The sequence below is a fragment of the Thermobia domestica genome, chromosome 12, assembly GCF_964235325.1.
Source record: "Thermobia domestica chromosome 12, izTheDome1.hap1.1, whole genome shotgun sequence".
NCBI classification, from domain to species: domain Eukaryota; kingdom Metazoa; phylum Arthropoda; class Insecta; order Zygentoma; family Lepismatidae; genus Thermobia; species Thermobia domestica.
The window spans coordinates 200,974,589-201,000,041 of NC_137465.1; the positions used below are offsets into that span (position 1 = coordinate 200,974,589).

At 36.4% G+C, this 25,453-nt stretch overlaps 1 protein-coding gene across 2 annotated transcripts in view; it reads left to right on the top strand.

The window, feature by feature from the left end:
* Positions 1-8,646: 8,646 nt before the first annotated feature.
* The window catches only part of LOC145666929 (retinol dehydrogenase 14), an 81,759-nt gene continuing 64,952 nt past the window's right edge, over positions 8,647-25,453 (top strand). The window contains exon 1 of one of the 2 annotated variants that reach the window (XM_081734532.1): positions 8,647-8,756. Coding sequence is in view for 1 of the 2 variants with exons in the window: in XM_081734531.1 (XP_081590657.1) it covers positions 22,695-22,710 (16 nt within the window). In the remaining variant the exon portion in view is untranslated. Of the gene's footprint in view, positions 8,757-22,562; positions 22,711-25,453 lie in introns of those variants that run through there. The other variant, XM_081734531.1, reaches the window with a different exon arrangement.

Genomic DNA, 25,453 nt, shown 5'->3' on the forward strand with positions numbered 1-25,453 from the left:
TTGTCATTCCCACGTCTAATGTACGCCACTCTTGAATTTGTGCTTTTGTTTCCGATATTTAGTTTAAGTTTAAACCCGAATCGGTTAAATCATCAGTGGCGTATTGTTTCGGGGGTGGGGGCTTTGCTAACTTTATTCCTGAAAATGTGAAAATTCTGCAAGATATTTCATTTACTCTAATATAGTAAACAAAATTTCGGGGGAGCTTAAGCCCCCGCAAAAGCCCCCTTTAAATACGCCACTGTAAATTAAAGTGTGGTTTTCTTTACCACTCGCATTTGATATATCACAAATATAGTGTTTATTTTCCTATTGATCAAGTTTATATATCGCCGCTCGCTTACTATAGAGCAGTCTAAGGCAAGAGACTGAAGTTGGGGCTTCAAATCCCGCATATAGCATAAGGGGTTCTATTCTCGTTTCACCATTCATTTTATTAGTATTCATTTCTCACTATTTCCTTTAGCTTGAAGCTACAAAATGAAGTTCCTCTGTGAAGGCTTTGATCTTCAATGCAACTATGTTAAGAATTCCAATATCAACTGATACTTGCAACTGTATCTCATAAATATAACTTTTTTTTTTCCTTTTCTTATGTTGTTAGGTGGTCATGCGGTATAGTAAACTGACAGGGGATTTAAAAAAGAAAGAATTTACATATTTAAGTTTTGTGTAACACCAATCTGCCTTTCAAAGTTTTTTATTTATTTTATTTTATTTTATTTTATTTTATTTATTTATTTATTGATAAAGATATTTATTGGTAATTCATAAACTGGATAAGAAAAAAGTCCATTAGTTTGTATGCGATTGGCGGAAGTAGATTATTTGCACGGGGTACATAAATATTAGTGTGAAAACGAATACTTTTATTTCATTCCTATTTATTTTGGAGTTTTACGTTCAGTGCTTATGTCTTTTAGACTGAAGCAATGGTGACTTCAGACGGGGGTTTTGGGGTCCAGGTGCTTCCATTAGAATATTTCGAAACCACCACTTAGACGTTTTGATATTCAGCCTAATTCCTTAAACCACTTGATCACATCAGCCGGGAGATACGTTCGTCAATTATGGCATCACCAACAATAAATACGACCAAAAACTGTATTCTTTAACATTTTCTCAGAAGTAGAACGGTGTTTTTTTGTGTGTGTGTGTGTGTGTGTGTGCGTGCGTGTGTTTGTTTGTTTGTTTGTTTAAGAAAGAAAATATTAAAGAACAAGATGAGGAAACAACGAATTTAAGAAGCTCCATAGCGCTCAGTTTTACAATGGCTAAAAGTCACCGAATTTGGTTCGGATGATAGAGTCGAGAACTCTAAATTAGACAACAATCGTCGGTTGCATATGCATGGAGTCGTAGTCAAGAACGGAAAGGAAAAGAGCCTTTTGATAGGCCAAGAAAATGGGAAGGGAAATAGGGATCTAAAGTAGATTAGCTTCCCAGAGGATAGAATCAAGTTGTGATTTTTTTCTCCGGCAATAAAGCTCTGGGCCATGATGGAGCCCCTTAAGAGGCCCCATCATGGCGAAATTAAAATACCGCTAATTTTACAGTAATTATGTGGTATCTTCAAATAGATAAAAGATAATCGAAATGTGGAACAAGCGCGCCCTAGACAATATTATTTTGCATGAGGTACTTTTATCACGAGTCAGCTAGTAGCGTTCCATTAGCAGCGATGTAGAAACGCGAAAATAATTACTGATTTTCTAAATGGCTGGAAATCGAAAGCAGATAAGTAAGTCGTAATAACGGTATGTCATGTAAAATAATATTGTCTAGGGAGCTCTTGTTCCACATTTCGATTGTCTTTTATCTATTTGAAGATACCACATAATTACTATAAAATTAGTGGTATTTTAATTTCGCCATGATGGGGTCTCTTAAGCCTTGAACTTAGACCGTTCCTTTCTGAATGACTTTTATGGTATTTTATCTTTGTTTCTCATCTGCAGTGGCTCAGTGGTGTAACGCTCACCTCTGGTGCGTGATGTCCTTGGTTCGATCCTAGCTGCCGACGATAGACTTTGCTGTGCGTAAGCACCGTTTGAGAGCGTTTTCCCATTTCCTGCCACTTTTCTCATTCCACCGTCATTATCAGTCAGCATCAGTGCATAATCGTAGGACGTCAAACAAAGAAAGTTCGTTTTGAAAATTGTTGGAAAATGAACGATCCACAGCAAAGAGGTCTTCGTTTGATGTCTGCCGTGTAGGAGTGACGAGGTTAACAAAACCAAGTTTTCTCGAAAGCTAACAACTATTCCTCCGTGGTTATATGTTTAAGATTGGGGTTTCTGGCGCGGGAGGCTTGGAATTCGATTCTCTTTAGGAGGTCATGTAGTTGGAATCTAATGTTGAGCTTAGGTCCATTTCTCATCTACCCTCGATGCTGAAGGAGACTGAACTCAGTGTGTGAAGAAGCAAGTGTGATATCTGAACCAACAAGAAACTTAGAAGTAAACACATTCTGAGTTATAGAAAGAGCTAAAGAATAGAATAAATTATATTAAGCTATACGACTTGGTATAAATATCAAGAAAAGCAAAACGCTGTTCGATTGGAAACGGATGAAAGAGCTAATCAGAAGAAAACTGATTGACCTTGTTTGCTATAAATGTTTTGCATCTGCGGTAATGAACTTGTGGGTTAAGAGGAAAGAAAAGAAAGGAGGTCTTGGGCGATTCTTTACGACTGGTAATAAAGACGATGCATTTGCAGAATGTAGGTTGAGAATTGTTCTCGTGAGGTCAGCATAGCAAAGGCTGTTAGCACATCTGTTGTTGTTCAGCATTAAGCGATGCTCTCCTTCAACTGAGATTCAGTTAGTCACTTAAAAGTTTACGGCTTCTTTCAATCTAGCACTTCGTTCAATATCAATCGTTAAATTTAACTGGGACGAACTACAGGGGGTCTATGGAGCTGCAGGCCTAAATTTATAGTAACCTACCGAACTGAAGATTTGGTGCCAAGAGGGAAAAATCATAACGTGAAGCGCGTTATTGGAATTTTACGGGAAAGGGAGGGGGATGAGGCATTAGTTTACATAATTAAGGTGATAACAGTACTTTGAAATTCATTCCATGAAGGTGTGCGGGAAAGGGATATTAAACAACAAAATAATTCATCAAGTTTAAAATGGAGCAGGGGTGGATGCAGCCATTTATTTCATGTAATGTTAATGTTTCATTAGTAGCATAGGCTAATAATTTCTTTATGTTGAATCAGTAAAAGTAACAAATATGATTAAATTTAAATGACTTAGGTTTTTCATTGTTAAAATTCATTGTATATGTATCAGTCAGGATCATAGTCGCCGACTTGAAGAAAATATTGCGGGGGGGAAGGGGGCAAACAATGAATAAATATATCATTATATTCAGTAGTTTTCTATCAACTGCTTGATGAAGGCCCCTTCTTCCCCCCCCCCCCGATCGCTTTCCGCTGCATCCGCTCCACTGGGAAATTCACGACCTAAGTCAAATTTGCCTCAAGGCATTAAAACAAATTCAAGTTCAAAATTTGGGAACTTCACTGGAAGTTTGCGCACCACATTGATCTTCACTTTTCATATCAGTGCTGCCAGAGTGTTGGTTGAAGCTTCAGTGCTCTATTAAACACAGTTTTGAAAATGATGTTTTCTATCGAATAAGAAGGCTGTTCCTAATATTGAATTAAAGGCACGACAAAGTTTACGACAGAAATTATTGTTCCTCTTTGTTAATTTTTCCTCGACTGGATTATATTGGGGGGACGAGGACTCCACCTTTAAATATTGAAGGGGCCAAAAGTGTCCTGCCCCTACCCCCAAAGTCATCGCCTATGGTCAGGATACTTCGTGCCCTGGCTGCTGGTCTAGTGGCTAGCGGAGACTCGGGTTCGATTCCCGGTGGGACACATTGAACATTGATTATATTGCCTTGGTGCTGAAAAGGATTTTCAACTCTATTCCAACCACACCATTCTTTGTGTACTTTAACATGAAAAAATTAAATAGATAGTGACAAAACTATTGTGAGAGACATTTTAAAAAGTCTACTAACTAATTATTGTTTTCCAAATATTTTGAATGCAATATCTGCTTTCACTTTTAAAAAATAATAAGAACTATCATAAACTTTTGATGACATTATACAACAAAATATACATTTTCGAGAGTAGATCGAGATTTTACTTCTCTTTGTCAAAAGGGACTTCCAGTCAAATAGGTTTTCCATTTTAAGGTCATATCGAAATCTGTAGAATTAGAATCAAATATTTTAATCTCGTACCAAAGCGTGTAATAATAATTGAATAGAACTTTTAGGGCATATTAAGCTGAAAAAGTATCCTGTATTACGCAAGCTCCAAAACTGATGCAGCTCTCTTTGATGGCCTCAACCTGCTCATTCCCCAGCATAAGAGATCCATGAACGACAGTATGAATGAATATTTTCATTTGGAAAATCTGTATCGTATGTAATAGCCATTCTTCTATTACAAAATTTTCAAGTAACTTCTTTGAGTAACAGTCACAGTTGTATTTGAAGTTCCTATTTGTTAAATTTACACTGAAATCTTTAGATTTTACCTACTACTTATAATTTAGATTGGAAAGTTCTAAAGCAATTGGCGCCACTGCTCAAGAGGAATAGATATGCATGTTACCCGTTAGCATGGGAGTGGTGGTTTGGTGTGAACTTGATACATGCTGCAAGAATCACTGAGTTATCTTTGTTCACTATACAGTAGCAACTTGTTGAGTGCGGGCATGTGAGTGTGTGTGTGTCGTGGCGGATTATAAATTGCGCAAAATGGATGAAAAACTGGAACAACGCGTTTGTTTCCAATGTTGTACAGGGGAATATGGATTTGCAGAAGCACAGCAATGTTGGATTTGACCAGACATTCCTGGATCGATAATGCATAATGCGCTAGTGCGTTGTCGTGGAGGAGGATCCAATGCTTGTCTTTCCGGAGGGCAGGTCTTTCCACCGTAAATTTTCGCGCAAACGCTGAAGGACACTTTTATAGTATTTCTGCTTGACTGTCTGCCCCTAACGGCAAGTTCGTGATGCACGATCCCCGTAGAATCGAAGAAAAACTGCCAACATTGTCTTCAGATTAGGCCGCCTTTGTCGAGCTTTTTTCGGTTGTGATGAACTTAGGCTCTTCCACTGAGAAGACTGGGCCTTTTCTGGGCCATACCCATAAACCCATGTTTCATCACCTGTTATTACCCTATTTAACAATTCACGGTCTGTTTAGGCCCGATTAAGTTGGCCTTGGGACACTTCAAGTACGCGTTAATTCTGCTCGTCTGACAATAATTTTGGAATGAATTTCACCGATACTCGATGCACTTTCAAATCATTAGTTAAGATTGACTGAACCGCATAGAAACTTACATTCAGATCGCCAGCCATCTCTCTAGTTGTAAGTTTAAGATCCAAGCGCACTAAATCGCAAACTTTCACAGGCACGTAGCCAGGATTTCGCTATAGGGGGGGTCCGTGACGAAATACTGTAGTTATCACACCAGGGGCTCGATCATTCTTTACTGGCAACATATATTCTTTCGTTTAGCCAGAATTTCGTAATGGGGGGGGGTGTGACATGAAATACTGTGGTTACACATAAGGGGATCAATCAATCTAAACTATTTTACTGGCAACATACCCATTGGTTTGTTAGGACAATAAAATGAGGATATGTTAGTAAGTATTTTAATAAAAATAACTGAAGAAATCTTGAGTAAAAGAATATAAAAAGGTATGGAAGAAGATATATACTCTTCCAAATTCATTCGAACTCGGTTCTACTTGTCTTATTTCTTCTTTTTCTTATCTTCGTTTAATGCCGTCAAGGATAGCAACGAGATCTATTTCGGGAGTAAAGACATCCTATAAAAAGGATTAGTGTTGCCGCGAAATTCAAAATGGCTCATATTATTGGTGATTCTGGGCATTTCTTAAGTTCTACCTGAGAGTCTATCTGATCGAACCGGTTTATCTATCGTCATTTGTAGTCCATGGGATTAGCATGAAGCTATTTGAATTTGGAATGTTTCGTTACAATGATATCAATTTTCAACTTGACCTCTCCCCGTTTCCTATAATCAAAGCTCCTCATAAGAAAGAGTAACCAAACGCTCGCTGTAGCTTTATATTTTTGATTCATCTTTTTCTCGTTTCTTTTTGTTTCATCCTTCAGTAATATTTTTTATTTCTGGATCCGAAGGAAGGGGGGGTCCGGACCCCCCGGACCCACCCGTTGGCTACGTGCCTGACTTTCATGATGTTTTACTTGGGTTTTGACGTGGAAGGCCGGCCGGACCGGCAGTCATCTTCGACTGAGTTGCGGCCGTCTTTGAACCTGTTAAACCAGATAAACATATTTGACTGGCTCTGACATTTATCTCCAAAAGCTTTTGTTAAGAGTTCATAAGTTTCCGAAGCAGATTTCTAGGTTTTAAAACAAAATTTGACACAAACGTGTTGTTCGTTTTTCATCCATTTTGTACAATTAATAATCCGCCACAACACACACACGCGCGCCCGCACTCAACAGGTTGCTACGCTGTATTGAACAAAGATATCGCAGTGATTCCTGTAGCACGTATCAAGGTCACACCATGCCACTGCTTCTACGCTAACGGGCAATTACTGGTATATCTACTTCTCTCGAGCAGTGGCGCCACCTGTCTTAAAACTTTCCAATCACACCTCGTATAAGCTGCTGAAATTAATCTAAAAGTAAGATTAGAATTTCCCCACCTCCAATGTCTTTATTATCATCATGATAAAATAATTACTATAATGCGGGAAACATTATTTTTAGATTTCGGAACTATGCTATGCATGAGTGCATGAGCATCCTCTTATAGAACGACTATGGATATCCATATCCGTCCCTCGATCTTTCCTTTTGACAGGTATGTGAGCTAAGAGATGCAGAGAAGATTTTTCTTTCAACAGATTCAGCGTCCCAAATCACCTACTCTCTCTATTGAAAGCGGAAGTGGTAGAAAAGGGCCATTTAAATTTCAACATTGATCGGCATAGATCAACAATGGTAATATAACTAGCGAAAAGCGAGTTTTTGCAATGCATTCAGCACTTCAACAATATACAGTATTATATTGCTTTGTAGTAAAAGGAAAAAAGGTAGAAATCTACTACTGCTTGTCCTTTGAATACTATTATCCGCAGTGGCGTATTTACGATTTTGTTTCGGGGGTGGCTTTGCTAACTTTCCGGGGGGGGCTTTTGCCTGAAAATGTGAAAATTGTGCAAGATATTTCATGTAATTTACTATAGTAAGTAAAATTTCGGGGAGCTTAATCCGGAAGTCCCCCCTAAATACGCCACTGATTATCCGTAAAGCAAAACGGAAAGTTGTAGCGATAAAAGCTTTTTCGGTATGAATTAAACTTTCCCAAGAAAAAGTTACGTCTTGGTGTTTATACCTGTCTTGAAACCGGAAGTGGTGGAAAACCAAAATTTCCTGTTTTGAACACTGATTGCCATAGTGAGAAACTAATGGATAAGTTTCTTGACATGGATTCAGTACCCCCAAAATAGGATCAATTCTCCGACTCTATAGCCCTTTTGGGATTTTTGGTATGAATTTGAAACATGGAGTATGCTGTGTTTAAATGCTTATTAAGCTCATATAACGTGTATTGAATCCGTTTTTTTTTTTTTAAATATCATTATTGGCCAAGTTAAGCATGGACCAAAGAATATCCCAAATGCGCTTTGGAACCGGATGACCAACTAGGCGGCCCCAAGTGGGAGCGGAGGGGAGTGACAATTTTTCTTAAGGCAAATTAAAAAAGAAATCACTCTCTTCGTTTTCAGGATATCATATTGAAATTTTGCATATGGATTGTGTACACTTTTCAGTATTTCTTAATTTTTTTTATAACCCCAGATCCCTACCTGAACCTGGGCCCTGGCCCGAAGGGCGCAAATATTCCGACGAGATATTTTTTTCAGAAAAATTTCCGATTTTTCTCAAATTTCCCTGTTCGGATGTATGATATGGACATGTGAGTGGTAAGGTTGCAAAGGGTTCGTTATGCTGAAGAAAATGGCGTTTGAACCATGGCCTAGGCCAAATCAATTCTTTTATTATATATATATATTGAAGTTTTGCACATGCATTCCGTACATAACAACGTATTTTTCAAGAGAGTTTCAGATCCCTACGTGAACCCAGGCCCGGGGCAGAAGGGCGCTAAATGTTTTTAAAAAACTTCGAAAAACTCCCGATTTTCCTCGATTTTCCCGTTTCTGTTATATAATACAGACAAGCGAGTGGTACCGTTGGAAAGGATACTCTATTCTGACAAAACGAGATATGAACCATGATTCTACGATAAATAGTAAGGAAGCAGTACATGTTTGATTGAAAGTCTAAAATTTATCTCAAAAAGTGGAAAAATGGAAAGTTTATGCATCTCCTACTTGCGGTTATATTGAATTCGCATAGTTTAGAAGAGCAGTGGAATTTCACAACTGTCAAACTAAACTCAGTCGTTTTAAAATAAAAAAACATCTGTAAACAGTTAATAAATAAAAGACTACGCTAATCAAATTCTGTTTCCACGCCAAGGTCAACTTTGTTCCTCCTTTCTTTTATCTTTTGCTCCTTAACCTTCGAATGTTAAACTGTTTCTTAGTTTATTTATCATTTCTACCTCATGACTACTTGTCGAGCATCCAGTAAGGCTTCAGATATTCCACAATGCATCAATCTAAAGTCATAATAAGGTAAGCTCTGTTTATCTAACTTGTGTATGCTTCACTGTTAGGGCTGTGTGTCACCGTCGGAAGAATTAAAAACGATTTCCTACTTAGCCCTAGTGGCGTAGGTGTTTACATCTACCTCAAAGAATGAAACAAGCATCAGCAAATCAACTGCAATACATTGTTAAATAATGACGTAATTTTTAGCGCGAATAAAATGAGTTTCTATTGATTTTGTCGAAAATTAGTCATGAGAATTTACGTTAATGGTTTTCACAAGATCTTTCAATTGGTATAGTGTTATTTTTGGGCAGTGTTATGCAGTGATGTTATTCTAATTTTATTAGAAACGTCTCTCTCTCTCTCTCTCTCTCTCTCTCTCTCTCTATATATATATATATATATATATATATATATATATATATATATATATATATATATATATATATATATATATAGTATATACACGTATATATAGTAGTATGTATTTTTTGGATTTTTTACTGGATACCACAAGAGACGTGTGTGCTAGATTGTGACGAAATTAGGTAGCACCGCGAATAGCTTGGAAATGAATTATCCAAGAAAGATTATTGCCAAAAAGTATTGGAAAGACCTTAATCCAGCAATGAATAGACAATTGTTGATAGTGGTATGCATTTCAAATATAAATAACACTCACCACTACACTTATGTGATCCCAGTTCTCATTCTTGATATATGAACATTTGGGATTAAGAAATAAACGCTTAGGCCTATACTTTGTTTTGAGAGATCGTATGTTTAACCTTCTGGTTGTAAGAATTTCTAAAAACAAAGATAATTAAACTAAACTTCACTGTTCTTTCGTATAATTGGGTAAACTTTGCTGTTATGTCTGAGGGTAACAAACGGTTCTGCGAACTGGCAATGTTTTAACAATCGGTTACAGCGAACCGGAGAGAACCGGCTGAATAACAACACTGGTGTTATGGTTAAATATTTACATTAACTTTGTATTTCATAGTTCTATTCTCGTAACTTTTTGCCTCGCCATTTTTCCTTCTAGTTTTTATTACACATACACAGGGGTGTAGCCACGGGGGGCCCATCGGGTCCAGGCCCTCCGAAATGATTTCCTGCCCCCCCCCCAAATGACCAGCTTTTAACACATCATAATAAGATTTATCTCGCTTCAGTCATTTAAAAATAACAAAGTTTACATATAATTAATAATTTACGGTAAAACAGTATGGAAAAATACTATTTTGCCATACTGATCGAAAAATAGTATGGTGTCTCTTCCTTATACCGATCGGAAAATAGTAAGGTATACTTTTCTGTGACAGCAGATTACACAATTTACTGCGATTTATATTTGACAGTTTGAAGACAAACGTTTTACAAGGTACTATAACTATAAAGGTAACCAAGAAAGTTCTGTCGCTTCTTCACCCACCACCTTCGAACATCAATATGTCACCTAAGACGTACCTGGAACAGCAAAAATAGTCCCCATCAGCATCGACGATCTTCTACCAACGTTCTGGGAGGCCATGGATTAGGTGCCGTGAAGCGAAGAAGGTATCAAGTGCATTTTGGACCTCTATTAGTGATTTCAACTGGCGTCCTTTAGGATGATTGTCCAAAGAATGAAACAGGTGATAATCGGACGGGCAATATTCAGGGAGTATGGTGGATGAAATAGTGTTCTCATCCAACGCATAGAATGGCGTTCCGGGTCATCCTAACCACTTGAGGCTTAGCGTTGTCCTGGAACAGGAGGAACACTTTGCGACTAAGAAGTGTTGGCTCGAGAGTTTTGAGTTTTTCTAGAACACGGCTCAACTGCTAACAGTACACAGTCGCACTGATGCTCTGACCAGCTGGTAGTAGTTCTTGATGATGCACGATGCCGCAAGCAGTCTACCAGAACACAGGAGTACTTTCCTCTGATGCAATGCTAGTTTCGGCTGTTTTGGAACCGGTTCATGCGATGCTAACCAATGATGACAGCGCCGTGGAGCTTCGTATAGGACCCACTTCTCATCACATTCAACACACTGTCCAGAAATGGGTCCTTACTCAGACAAGGCAACAAAGAAACACAGGTGTCTACTCGCGTTGTCTTCTGGCCCGGAGTCAAATCATGTGGGACCCTCGATCCAAGTTGTAGTGCTTCCCAAGTTGATGGAGGTGCTGCCGAATGGTTTCTCCACTCACACTTAATTGTAGTCCCAGTTCTGCACATGTCTGGTCACTGTTCGCCTCGATTGCGCGCTGAAGATCTTCATTTAGTACCTGTGTTGGTCTTCCGGCATGTGGTGCGTCTTCTAGTGTCTCGTCACTGTCCTTAAACTTGTTAAACTACCGCTGCACTGTCCGCGTAGTCACGACATCCTCACCAAAGGCCTAGCATATCTTCCGTCCCGCATATCTTCCAAACTACTATGTTTGTTCCAGTAGTTCTTGGTTAAACATGATAAAAACTAGCTGGAATATAATTTATGGAGAAAAATGAAAAAGTAAATGAACAAATAAAAAATAAAAATTATAAATAAATAAAATAATAATAAGTTAAAAAAACAATGTTTTTAGTATTCCAAAACTAAACAGAAATTTTCCTTTTTCTTTTTTGGGGCCTTACAACACTAACTGCAACACAATTTTTTTTTTGTACACTTATGTCCAAAATTATTGTCACATGTCTATAAATATGTTGTTGTAGGAATATAATTTGATAAATTCGCCCCGTATTTCTTGTGGCAAATTTTCTTATCAAAAGAGTAGTAAATAAGAACAATAAAACAAAAATAAAACTTGTTCATTTAGCAACATTTTGTTTTACTCATTCTAATTTTTATATTTATAATTCTTTTCCCATGAAATTTACCACAAATATACATTTCCCAATTATACATATAGTATCAGTATTAAAAGTACCCTGCAAAATCATTATCAAATTATATTCTTACAGCAAGACAGTTATAGATATGCGACAATAATTTTGGACATGAGTGTACATTGTAGCTGGTCCCCCTTCAGAAAGAACGGGCTCCTCATACATAAACCTGCTGGTTACACCCCTGCACATACATCTACAAAAGTATGCATTTTGCATTGAACAGTTGCCGAAAATGATGAGAATTTTTCCCATTATACTTCTCTAGTTCCTATACATTTTGAATTGCACCCTCCCCCCAGCTTTCTCCTGTCACACGTACATACCATATCCAAACCCTCTTGTGCTTTGCATCCTACTCAATTCTAAAGATTTAAAGTAAGACTATATCCATTTTTATCACAGGAGTAAGGGCCCTTTCCCTCTTCTAGTGGCTACTGTCTGCGCCTTTGTTGTACCGGGCTCTGGATTCGACTCTCGATGGGAGAGTCTTCAAATTTGAACGATGTTTCAGATTCCATCTCGAACTGTAGGTGCAAATCTCAAATAATCTCGGCTCTCAAGATTTCCCTATCATTTCCATTGCTTGTAGTTTCAAGCTGTCACCCTTTACTCTAAATATTCTCCTTTGGCGTGGGAGACCCGGGTTCGGATCCCGGCGGGAGCTCATGTGGTTCGGATTCCATGTTAATCAGTAGGTCCACGTCTCATAGAGCCTCGCTGCTGAACGAGACGTTAAACTCAAAATCACCTCACCTCTAAATATTCTCTCTCCTTTCCTTACTTCTGTGGTAGAGCGATTACCTCTGGTGCGTGCTCTCCATGGTTCAATCTCCGATCAAGTAAGTTTGTACAGGACAATATCGTGTCCAGGAGTTTTCTCGGGGTACTTCCGGTTTCCTCCCACATTCTCATTACGCCGATTCGTCCATCATCGTTCACTTGCCTTGATCGTGTGTTTTCGTTAGCCTGACGGACATAATTGTAGGACCTTAAGGTTGGTTTAAAGGGACAAGTTTTGCCGATAGATGTCACTATAGTAAGTATCTCTAATGTATTTTTTACCTTTCACGAATATTCACGATTTCTCTTATATATTTCAACCTAGAGACTTCAAATTTTTAGAGAAGGAACTTCATAACCTAGCGAAGGCAACAATCCGTGCCGATTTTTTTTTTATTTAGAATTTTCTTCATTGTTGAAATGGCTTGATTGTTGAAATGGATATTCAAACCTTTAACAATATAACTGTTTCAGCAATGAAGAAAATTCTAAACAAAAAATCGGCACAGATTGTTGTCTTCAATAGGTTATGAAGTTCCTTCTGTAAAAAAGGCTGAATTTGTAAGAGAAATCGTGAATTTTCGTGAAAGGTAAAAAATACATAAGAGAGATACGAGGGCTGTAGTGACATCTACCGGCAAAGCTTGTCCCTTTACATCAAACTTAAAATGAAATATCTCATTTTTTAGTACTGAGGTTTTTACATGGGATTCTTTTGTTGATTGCTTCTTTAATTTCCAATTTTACTTCTTTATTTTTTTAAAAAAAATACCATTTTTCTGTGTAATAACGTGATACTGTCACGTAATATACCTATCAGTGAAAGTTTATTAGGTCAGAAATTTGTTTTAAATTATATAATTCCTATGTTCTCTTGCTTCTAAATATAACTATCTAAAATATACTCTAGTTATGAAAGCTCATTATTTTCTATTACAGTTTTAAACACAATTTACTCGTGCAATTGTGAGCGAAAGTGAGCACAATAGTGAAAAACAATAATTAGCTTGTCCTCAATTTACTCTTACATCTTATAGAAACACAAATGAATTTACATGCAATACTATATTATAATTTACTAATGTAACATGTTAAAAATCAGTCATTAAAGTAAATTATAAAATATTTTAAAGTTTTATTATAAATCGCTGTTATTTATTGTTGTTATAGCTTAATTACACAAGCCTTTGCTTGAAAAGAGACACTTTTTTTTAACATATACAGAAGACATTTATTAACTAAAAAACAGACAGTGGTATGTAAACATAGCCGAGTTGGAGAAATATGTCTTCCCGTAAGACTGAAACATACAGACCTGCAAAAAGACACATGAGAAGCAGGTCAACGATACGAATTAGTGATGGGTAAATTCCAGGAAAGATATTTTTCGGGAATATTTCCAAGAAGATTCCCAAAACTGGGAATATCCCGGGAATTTCTGTATAAACACAAAGGAAATTGCATTCTATTACTATATTGATTTCAAATTTAAAATTGTTTTGTTTTCTTATTACAGTTTATTTATTAATGTGGTCTCCAGAGAATTCTTTAAAATGTATATTCTGAACGGTATTATATTATTGTATTAATATTTTATTATATTTAGAGAGTACGCATAAATGTACATTTGCTTACAATATATTTTATGCGAGTAAATATGTTGGAAAAAACATTTGGTATAGAAAGTCCACATACTTTTACACCGCTGAACAGATTAAATTTATATGAAAGTGGATATTCTAAACTTGACCCTACTACTGATATTATAAACATATTACATTTTTAAATGTTATAAAGAAATTAGGTTGGGTAACTGCTAGAAAACACATGTTTGATCATTTAATCAACATTTGCGCATACATATTTATGTCCGCAATAATTGCAAGATACTGACTTACCTTTATATAATTTTGCACGTAACATTGCCAAATACGACCTTTCTTTTGTATTGAGAACAGATTTTATGAGGAGAAAAAAGAGGAATACATCAATATGATCATTTGTTTTTTTTAAAAAAAAAAGTGCTAGTACTTAAGTGAATTATAAGAAAAAGCTTTGGAAAGAGGAAGCATTAATATGTTTTTCCTTTGTTATAATAACTTATCCTAAGGGACAACGGAGATACAAACTAATAAAACTTTTTAATTGTAAAAAAAATCATAAAGCTCTTAATTTAAAGTTAAAGACTGATAACATTTGGAAATATAATGGGGATCCAGGCTGGCGGAGGGGGAGTGAAAACGGAGGCAACAGAGACGTCGTTTTTGTAGCCATGTGCGAACAGACTAATGTGGGACTTCGGCTGAGAGGTTACCATATACTTATGTGAGTTTCCATTGCTATTACCTGTAAAAGTTAGCTAAGAAAGACATTCTGAGCTTTCCAATTTTGGTTTCCTAGCGTAATTAGTTTTTGGGACAAGTAACTCAGATATGCAAATAGCATCTTAAATATAATCTTGTATGTGTTAGAACTCTCTTTGTGAGAATGAAGTTGTTATTAAGCATTTAAAGGTAGAACAGGTTCTTTTAGTTAAATTCTACAAAGAAAAGATTAGAACCTACCTCTTATGCACAAATATACGACAACGTGGGATACTGTTGGTCAGTAAAGAATATAGCTAGGAATCAACTACCATACCTAACTAAATATAATTTGATTAAGCATTTTTATTAATTCCTTTCTACCCATTTCTAGAAATTTCATGCGTTAATTCACATGTAAGAGACATTCGAGTACCTATTCAGAAATTCGAGTCAGAGACAGCAGACAGACCGACATCTATTATCAACGATGGTTTGGGTTGTATTAATAGTACCTCATCTCTATTTCTACATAATTTCCACATTGCAAACTGCTCCCTTTTCATCATTTGTAAATTAGTACTCTGCTACTTTTTAGTGCAAATGGAAATGGAACTTTAAAAATCATATTCTTAGTTATATAAAGTAATTTTTTTAAACCTCCAAATTATTTAAGACCTAGAAGTAAATGATAAATTAAAATAATTAGTCATATAATTCTTATAATATAGAAAATAAAGAAATAGAAATAAATTCCCTCCTGGGAATTTATATGCCAGGGAAAAAACCGTAATATTCCATTTTTATTTTTATTTTCCTTCCCATCGGGAATATTCCCACTGCCCATCACTAATACGGACAGAGAGAAGTCATAAGCGACGGCAATAACAATCGTTTTTTTAATGTAGCAAAAACACCGTGTTTATCAAGCACAAGATCTCTACGATTTGTAGTAAATGCATCTTTGTATTCGTTAAGTTACAATGCACTAAAAAAAAATCAAAAAATCAAACCTACGTTTCTTAGATAAATAAAGACAAATATATATATGAGTTCTCTTGAATATTCTAAGTGCTCGTAGTTCACAATCCTCGTAATATAAAAAGTGAAATGGGAAAATTTCAGAAGGTGCATTGAGTATAGAACTATGTTTATACTACGAGGTTCTCTGTCACGATGCCCCGAGGCATCAGAAAAAGTTAAATTCCACGATATGCAATTTGTTACATCATCGCCTGAAATCAGCTGTGGAAGAATTCAGTTTTTCTTTTCTTCTGTTGTCGTTCGAACGTACAGACTAATAATTTCCACTAACAATCTTAAGTATTTAACAATTATTATCATATATATATGATAAACTGTATTTCGTCCAGGATTTTAATTACTTTAAAGAATAACAAATAATGTGTGTTAACGAGGTTGTTGAAACGAAAAATTGAAAGGTTTTTTGCGTAAATTGAGGTAAATTTATTACATTATTTTCTTGCAGTAAACAAATTCTGGGAGTAACCAGCGTTGCTGTTGCAGGGATCTTGTTCCCCTCTAGTTCCGCCTATGATAATACTGTGATAATAATGTAGAAATTAATTAGACCCGTGACCTAGGCATAACTTTTCATGAACAAGAAAAAAAAAGCATGTCATTAAATTTTGGAACGATATCGTACTGTTGATAGACAGAAGAAAAAAGAAGAAAGCGGATCTAAATGGAATGAAGAGGTCCTTACAGCAAATTTAACTTCATAAATATGTACCACGAAAGTTTTATTTTTAAAAAGTTAAATTTTGATGCAAGATGGCGTATATTTTCTTTCAGATTTTTAAATTGTCTATTCTGAATGGATCTGTGATCACAACAAAAGGTGGATTACTTTCCTTCTTCTTCTTCTTCTTTTTTTTTTTTAAAAAAAAAGAAGAAAGTTAGATAATAACTTTAGTAATAATTATTCGATTTTGATAGAACACTATGAGTATTTTCTTTTCCACAGTACTCTGTGCTTAAGGCGGATCACAACTCGGAAGTCAGAACATATTTTAGCTTATTTCCTTAGCTACTGCGTAATGAAACGTTATACATTACAAATATTATACTATAAGATAGAGTTAGGTTTCAACTACAACACAGGACACTGATTTATTTGGTTGTGCCTTCTGATATCGAAAAAGATAACAAATAAAAGAAAATATTAGATTCGTTTTACAATGAGCACACAAGATGGCACTTGCTGTTAGATCTTGCTAGAAGTGCCCATTTTTATGAAATGTTTATTTGTATATGTAACGTATGTTAAAGTAACAATCTTATTACGAAATAGATATATTGTTTGACCGTTTCTCGTGTTATATTTTACATTTTATTTAAATATTAATTTACATTTAAGGAAATAGATTTTGAGTAGAAACTTGCGCAAAACGCCATAATGCATTGTTGCCAAATTTGTACGTTTAATTAATTTATTTATTTATTTATTGAACAAATTCCCAGATACAGCATAACTTTGCCATTTTACACAGGGACATGCTAACAAAAGAAAGAAAGAAAACAAGACAACAGTAACAACAACATAGAGAAAAAGAGTGTAAAAGTAAAACTATTCCGTCAAAGCTCGTTTAATTGCTCTTTCAAACACTGGGTAGCTCGAAAAAATGTCCACATCAGTTGTTACTTGATTATAACAGTTTGGTATTCTATAAAAAAGAGACCTCTGTATAACAGCCAACCTAGGACGGGCAAGATGGAATAGGTATGTGTATTCCGGGTGATGCGGGAAGGGACACGTAAGGATAGTTCCTGAAGTAATATTTCCGATCTTAAGCTTCCATTAACTATTTTATGTAGATATTTCAGGTCAGAGATAATTCTAGCGTTGCAGTCCAAGAAGCGAAAATTAGCGGTGAATTCCGATAAGGGTCTAAAATTAATTTATCCAGTAAGTATCCAAGCAGAATTCTATGATTACTTCTTTTATTATCTGGCATAAGTAAACACTGGACATTGTCTGGCAACGCCACACTATACAAACAGCATTTAGCATAGCACCGAGAACACCTGGTGATCCACCTTAAGATTAAAAACGGTCTGAAGTAAACGTTGACCCATGATATAGGGTGAGCCCCCCATCTGATTAAATCATGTTCCACGGTACTTATCTGAAAGAAGAAGAAAAAAGAATGTTAGATTTAGATGCCATATGACGCATGCCAGTTGAGGTTTCATAATCCTATTAGTTAGATTTCAATGAATCGACGAGAGTGACTCGTCTCGCCCCCCCCCCCCCCCTTGCTCTGCCTTCCCGATGTAAAAATATCTTCCAATATTTTCTAAGTAATGTCACTCCAATTTGATACGATATGATGAAAATGTTTATTAAGGTTTTAATACAATCTCTAATATTTGGATTAAAATCGGTGAGAAATGAAGTCACCTCAAGGCCCCACTTCTACACATATAATCAATGATTTAAAAGTAATATGTACCACAATAGCTTTCATAAAAAAAAAAAAAAAATCGATTTGTGTGGAATCTGGCATAAATGTTTCCGAAGATTCTCGGTTCTCTTTAGTGATAGAACTGAAATCCGCCAAGGAGGAGCAAAGTAATAAAGCATTTCCCTGGGAATTTCGTAAAAATTCTCCGAGTTCTTGTGAATTCTGAAGTGTATTTTGTTTGACATTAGGAACAATAGTTTTAGAGTTGAAATTAGTGAGATGCAACAAGGAGCTCTCACTGCAATAATGCGCTGCATCAAATTAATCATTTTCCCCTTTCTATTACTCCACTTGGATAAGTTTGTAAGTATCTATTTCAACGAAACGGGAAAGGGGACGAGGGCTTTGTTCCTGTTTTTATGTTTTGGTGTGTGGTGTAAGGTGATGTACACTCGTGTCCAAAATTATTGTCGCATATCTATAACTGTCTTCTTGTAACAATATAATTTGATAATGATTTTGCAGGGTACTTTTAATACTGATACTATGTGTATAATCGGGAAATTTATATTTGTGGTAAATTTCATAGGAAAAGAATTATAAATACGAAAATTAGAATGAGTAAAACAAAATATTGCCAAATGGACAAGAAAGTTTTATTTTCGGTTCATTGTTCTTATTTACTCCTCTTTTGACATGAAATTTGCCACATACATGTCTTTGTCGATTATACACATACTAATATTATAAGAAATACCGGGCGAATTCATTATCAAATTATATTCCTACAACAACATATTTATAGACATGCGACAATAATTTTGGACATGAGTGTACCTTTGAGTAACCAATCAGGATTCAGAGATTGTTTGCTGTCTCTTATATATTAAATCTGTCGCTGCATGTGTATTTATTTATAGTGAATACACAGAAAAAAAAGTGCTCACTGCTATGAATATATCGAGCACTCAAATCAAGACACACACACACACACACACACACACACACACACACACACACACACACACACACACACACACACACACACACACACACACACACACACACACACACACCAAAAAAAGTATTTAACTTTTCAGGATAAAGCAGCCAAAGGTTGGATGCCCATCCTTTTCACTATGTGGAATGGTAAACTGACTTTTCATTCATTCATTCATTCTGTATATTGATAGCGTCTGATAAAGCCAAGTAGATACTTGGCGAAACTGTTACACGTTAATTTTTACAACAAACGTACTGTTTTGCTCAGCGACCAATTTATAAAGGTAACCAACTAAGTTCTGTCGCTTTTTCATCCACCACCTTCAAACATCGATGTGTCACCTGAGACGTATTTGGAACAAAAACTGTCCCCATCAACATCGACGACCTTCTGCCAACGTTCTGAAAGGCCATGGATTACATCTCGGTAGAACTTTGTGGGCCGTCAAGCGAAGTAGGTACCAACCGCATTTTACACCTCTACTAGGGATTTTAACTGGCGTTCTCCAAGGTGATTGTCCAAGGAAAGGGACAGGTGATAACCGGACGATGCAATGTCCGGGAGTATGGCGAATGCAATAGTGTTTCCCATCCAAAGCACAGAATGGTGTCCCGGGTCACCCTTGCCACGGGGAGCTTACCGTTGTTCTGTATTAGGAGGACCCCTTTGCGATTCGGAAGTGCTGGTTCCAGAGTTTTGAGTTTTTCTTGAACACGGCTCAACTGCTATGACAGTATACAGTTGCATTGATTCTCTGACCAGCTGGTAGCAGTTCCTGATGCACGATGCCGCAAGCAGTCCACCAAACACACAGGAGGACCTTCTGGTGCAGTGCTGGTTTCGGCTGGTTTATAACCGGTACGTGGGATGCTAACCAATGATGACGGCGCTGTGGAGCTTCGTACACGACCCACTTCTCATCATATGTCAACCCCTGTCCAGAAATAGTTCCTTCCTCACACGAGACAGCAAAGAAACACAAGTGTCTGCTAGCGTTACCTTTTGGCCCGGAGTCAAATCATACACCCAACCTGTAGTGCTTCCCAAGTTGATGGAGGTGCTGCCGAATGGTTTCTCCACTAACACTGAATTGTAGTCTCAGTTCCTCACATGTCTGGTCACTGTTCGCCTCAATTGCTGCCTGAAGATCTTCATTTTGTACATGTGTTAGTCTTCCGGCACGTGGTGCGTCTTCGAGTGTTTCGTCACCGTCCTTAAACTTGTTAAATCACCGTTGCACTGTCGTCGTAATCACGACACCCTCACCAAAGGCCTGGCATATCTTCCGCCCCGCTGGAGCGGCGTTTGACTCCAGTTTGAACTCGTATAGTATACACGCCCTTATGACGCACTGTGGAGGTCTCATGTTCACTCTGTCCTTACGGAGGTTCACGTGTATCTGAACTGCCACAACCAGGTAGTATGTTGACTATACCCACACTAACAACTGACCTTCGCCTTATCTCTATTTGCATTCAACTCATGGTGTGAGGGCCAATTGAACACAGACCTCCACAAAAAGCGACAGAACTTTCTTGGTTGCCTTTATAAATCAAATTTACGTAATCTAAAATCAAAGCTTGAACAATGGAAAACATTAAGGAAAGGGGATTTCCCATGAGGAGTCTGAGAGAGAATAACGGACGTAGTGAGCTGAAAAGAAAGCTTGCGAAGACAAAGGTTAAATTGAAGATCTGACATTGAACTCAACATGTTTAGCTAACAAAGACAGAATAGTGTGACGTATTGAATATGAAGACTTGGGAAAGTGTCAATTAATACCTGAAAATAAATTAAATTATAGCTTCACCTGCAACGCTAGCTTTTACCAACATGTTAGTGGTGTCACATTATGGAAGAAACAATTATTAGTTGTACTAATGGTTCCCTGCACTGTAGAAACAAGCTAACAACTTTATGTTTTGAAGTTGCAGCTTTCAATTTCTAATAATAGAAGTAGTTCTTGAGACTTCAACAAAAACACTCCATATTATTATTATTATTATTATTATTATTATTATTATTATTATTATTATTATTATTATTATTATTATTATTATTATTATTATTATTATTATTATTAGAAACGTTAGTGTAAAGCATGTTCTTAAAGTTGTGGTGAATTCATATAATTTGCTGTAGCATTTAGTGTAGCAGAAATGAAATTCTTCTGTAATATAATTTTGGCCGCATGTAATACCTGAAACCAGGTTGCAGTAGTTCAGTGCTACAGCGTTCACCTCTCGCATGTGAGAGGTCCTTGGTTCGATTTCAGCTCGCATCAAGTTAGCGTTCTGCTGGACAAACACAGTGTGTGCGTCAGTTTTCTCGAGGTTCTCCTGTTTACTTCCACTTTTGTCATTCTATGATTATCATCCATCTCATCACTATCTCTCTTAGTCTCGGTGGATAATCATGGGATATTAAACTCAAAAAAAAAAAAAAAAAAAGGCCCGAAAAGTTCTTTTTTCTTCTTTTACAGCATCAACTGTTGTTTAAAAAGATTAATTGAATTTTTTGTAATAATGCTCAGTATGGTAGGCAATATTTGAGCTATTTGAACATTGCAACAATAAAGATTTCCAACCATAAACTTTTGTCGGAAATGACGAATGGTTTGCAATAGAACCTACATCGGTTAGAAAAAAAAGAACCACAATGAGCTGATGAAAATTTACCTACGACAACACAAGACTTCCCTCAGGAATTAGATAACTTTTGTTTCTCCCTTAGCTCATAGGATGAAATCGTACGTTTTTACCTATGACTTTACTCACAAGCCGCTCCTCGAAGTGAAATGAAAAATCAAATGAAATATTTCAGTTTTATGCCCCACGACTATGCTGAGTGGGCTAAAGGAGACGGTGATGATGTGAAAAATGAGTGAAAATGGTGCAATGAAGAAAGTGGGAGAACCACGAAAAAAAAACCATGCACACGGTGTTTGTCCACCACAAAGCTTACTTGGCGCAAGATGGGATCGAATCAGGGACGTCATGCACTACAGATGAGCGCTCTACCACTGAGGTACTATGGCCACCCACTTTTCGAAGTATTACACTGGATGCTTCATTCATAGAAAAATGTTAAAATAATAAAAAGCTCATACTGATATACTATATATGGCGCATAAACACTGAACGTCAAAATTTGAAACTAGTGAGCGAGGAATGTGGCTCGGGTAAATCCACTTTCACTTCTTATAGATGAGCACTTGGAGTTTCCTTTGGCTACGGTTCTGGAAACTGGGTATCCATTAGGAGCAGAACTCAAGACCTTCCTCACAGTAGGAAAACGTCTTACCCATTTGGCTACTTTGGAAACCCTTACAGTATTTCTACCATTCCCACAATCAACTACTCGTATAAAAGCCATTGCAATGGAAGTCTCTGGTGAAGAACTCTCTCTGTCAAGGACAACGACATCCTCCGGGATCTCTCTTTCTCTGTCCCCCCTTCCTCTCTCTCCACTTTCTTTTTCCTTCCGTTGAGCAGCAACTTGTGTTGCGTTGTGTTCTGCTGGTCTGTCGAGTGGCTGTCGGTGGTTGAGAAGGTTCTCCGTGGAATGTCTCAGGCAACAGGTAAGCTTCGTTTCTATCTATCACTTTCACTCTTCTCACGGCAAGGAATGGCTTTCGTTTCCTATGAAAACATTCTCGTTTCTTTTCCTGATTAACTCACTCACGGTATTATATTTATTATTATTATTATTATTATTATTATTATTATTATTATTATTATTATTATTATTATTATTATTATTATTATTATTATTCCTGTTTATTGATCTACACTCATTCATCCATTGAAGGAAATTTTCAACACAATATTCAACTAATTAAACTTGTTAGATAGCGAAATTTAAAGTATTGAGGCGAAAAGCTTCCAGAAGACACAAATGGATGACGTTGGCCAAAAGATGGCTGAGTATTGCTTCCGGCAAAAGTAATAATAATAATAATAATAATAATAATAATAATAATAATAATAATAATAATAATAATAATAATAATAATAATAATAATAATAATAATAATAATAATTCTAAATCTGAGACAAATGAAACTATAAGTGTGCCGTCAATTATTTTTTGAAATTTAGATTATCTTCTTTTTGGTTTCTGTTAATGATTTGTAGTCACTGGCCTAGTATGATGGAAGTGGACCGAGTTTAAATGCCCAGACAGCATAGTAAATACATATTGCAGGGCTTTCCTACGGTTATTGTCCGATTTTCTCGACGAAAGTGTGTCTTCATCACTATTTGCTATTTATAGAAGGAAAGATAGACATTGAATTCCCATAACAATGATTGAAATATGAAAATGACAGTCGGTTGTTGTAGTCACCGTACAACATAATGTTTCGTTTCTCAGAAGGAAAAGGTTGCAATTTGTTGTTGTTTCTTGTTCGTGTAGTCTTTCTTGAAAGCAGGATGTTTATCTGACGACAAAATTTTCCTGACATTCCGAAGAGAAAGGTAACTTTATATCAACTGTAAGTTAGGAAGAAAGCATGTACGTAAGTTTTGCTTTGTTTAACAGTAATCGTTTAGCCGATTCGGATACTTTTATATACAGGGTGTTTCAAAACAACACCGACAACGTTTGGGAGGCGATTCCTGACACCAAGATAAGGCAAACAGTATAGACCAACCTGGGTGCATAAATCCGTCCTTTCGTTGTTATAGACCAGGGCTGTCCAAATGGCGGCCCGCGGGCCGCGTGCGGCCCGCCAAACCATTTCCTGCGGCCCACAAAGCTTTCATGATTTACGATTGTTATAACTGATAATATTTTAATTTATATTCATTCATTCATTTAATGTTTCCACTCTTCTTTCGGAATAAGGCATCCATTTAGCGCTTCTATACAACAAAAAGGAGCAGGCATCCAAGACAACACTGGAGTCAGTAATGTAACCGTTGCTGAAAGGGACGATTACTTCAATGAACAAATTTATATTTGATCTAGCTTTTTAAATCAGACCCTTTCTTCCTCGAACTTTGCCTAGAAGCCATAGCGCGCAAGAAATACACCACTTCTGGTGATAAACACAATTTAGCATACTTTCCAAGCTGCAATCGTCTGACATTAGATATTGAAAAGGAAGCGTTTAATTTTTCTGAGTTCTGTAGAAACATCGAGAGTATCATGAATGGATTTAATGCGAGATTCTCAGATTTTGACAAATTAAAAAAACGGCATAGCATTATTTACTAATGCATTGACAATAAACATCGAAGAACAAGCTCCAAACTTACAGCTCGAACTTTGTGACTTTCAGTCTGACCCATTGTTTCAGACAAGAACAAAGAAAGGAGTAGATTTTTCAGACTACTTTCTAACAAACGTTTCCCTAGCTTTTGTGTGTTGTGTTGGAAAATAGTGTCACTGTTTGGTAGTACTTATCTCTGCGAAAGTGCATTTTCCACCATGAAAATTGCAAAGAATCGCTCCAGAAGCTGCCTTGGAGATTCTTCTCTCTTACATCTGCGGGTTACATCTTTTACAAGAGGAATGGATGTAGATACCCCAGCCCTTGTAAACGCTGCTAGTCACCCTCATTAGTCACATTGAATATGAATGTTAAATTTCAAATATATTTTTTATATTTTTCTTTTGTAGTGTAATAATAATAATAATAATAATAATAATAATAATAATAATAATAATAATAATTATTATTATTATTATTATTATTATTATTATTATTATTATTATTATTATTATTATTATTATTATTATTATTATTATTATTATTATTATTATTAGCTGCGGCCCTCCACCTTACTAGTAAAGACAGTTATGGCCCTCAGGCTTATTATAATTGGACACCACTGTTATAGACTGCCGAAAACATGAAAAGAGGAACTTTAAAGGTCCATAGCTCCAAAACTATGTGACCTACCAAAGTCGGGTCAAGACTTCACTTAGAAATCAATATGTCCTCTATCCAAAAATACATGTTTCAAAATCCTAAGGTACTCACAAAGCAATTTTTATACGGGCATGTAATTTGAAGTACTCTCCAACTATATAAAAATCGTTGCGGAAGTACCATAGGATTCTGAAACATGTATATTTCGATTGGGTACATACTAGTTTCTAAGTGAAGTCTTGACCCGACTACGGTAGTTCCCATAATTTTGGAGCTATGGACCTTCAACCTTCAAAGTTCATTTTTTTTTCATGTTTTCGGTAACTTATAAATCCAAAAGGAAGCATTTGAGCACCCAGGCTGGTCTATACTTTTTGTCTTATCTAGGTGTCAGGAATCACCTGTCAAACGTTGTCGGTGTTGTTTTGAAACACCATATATATAT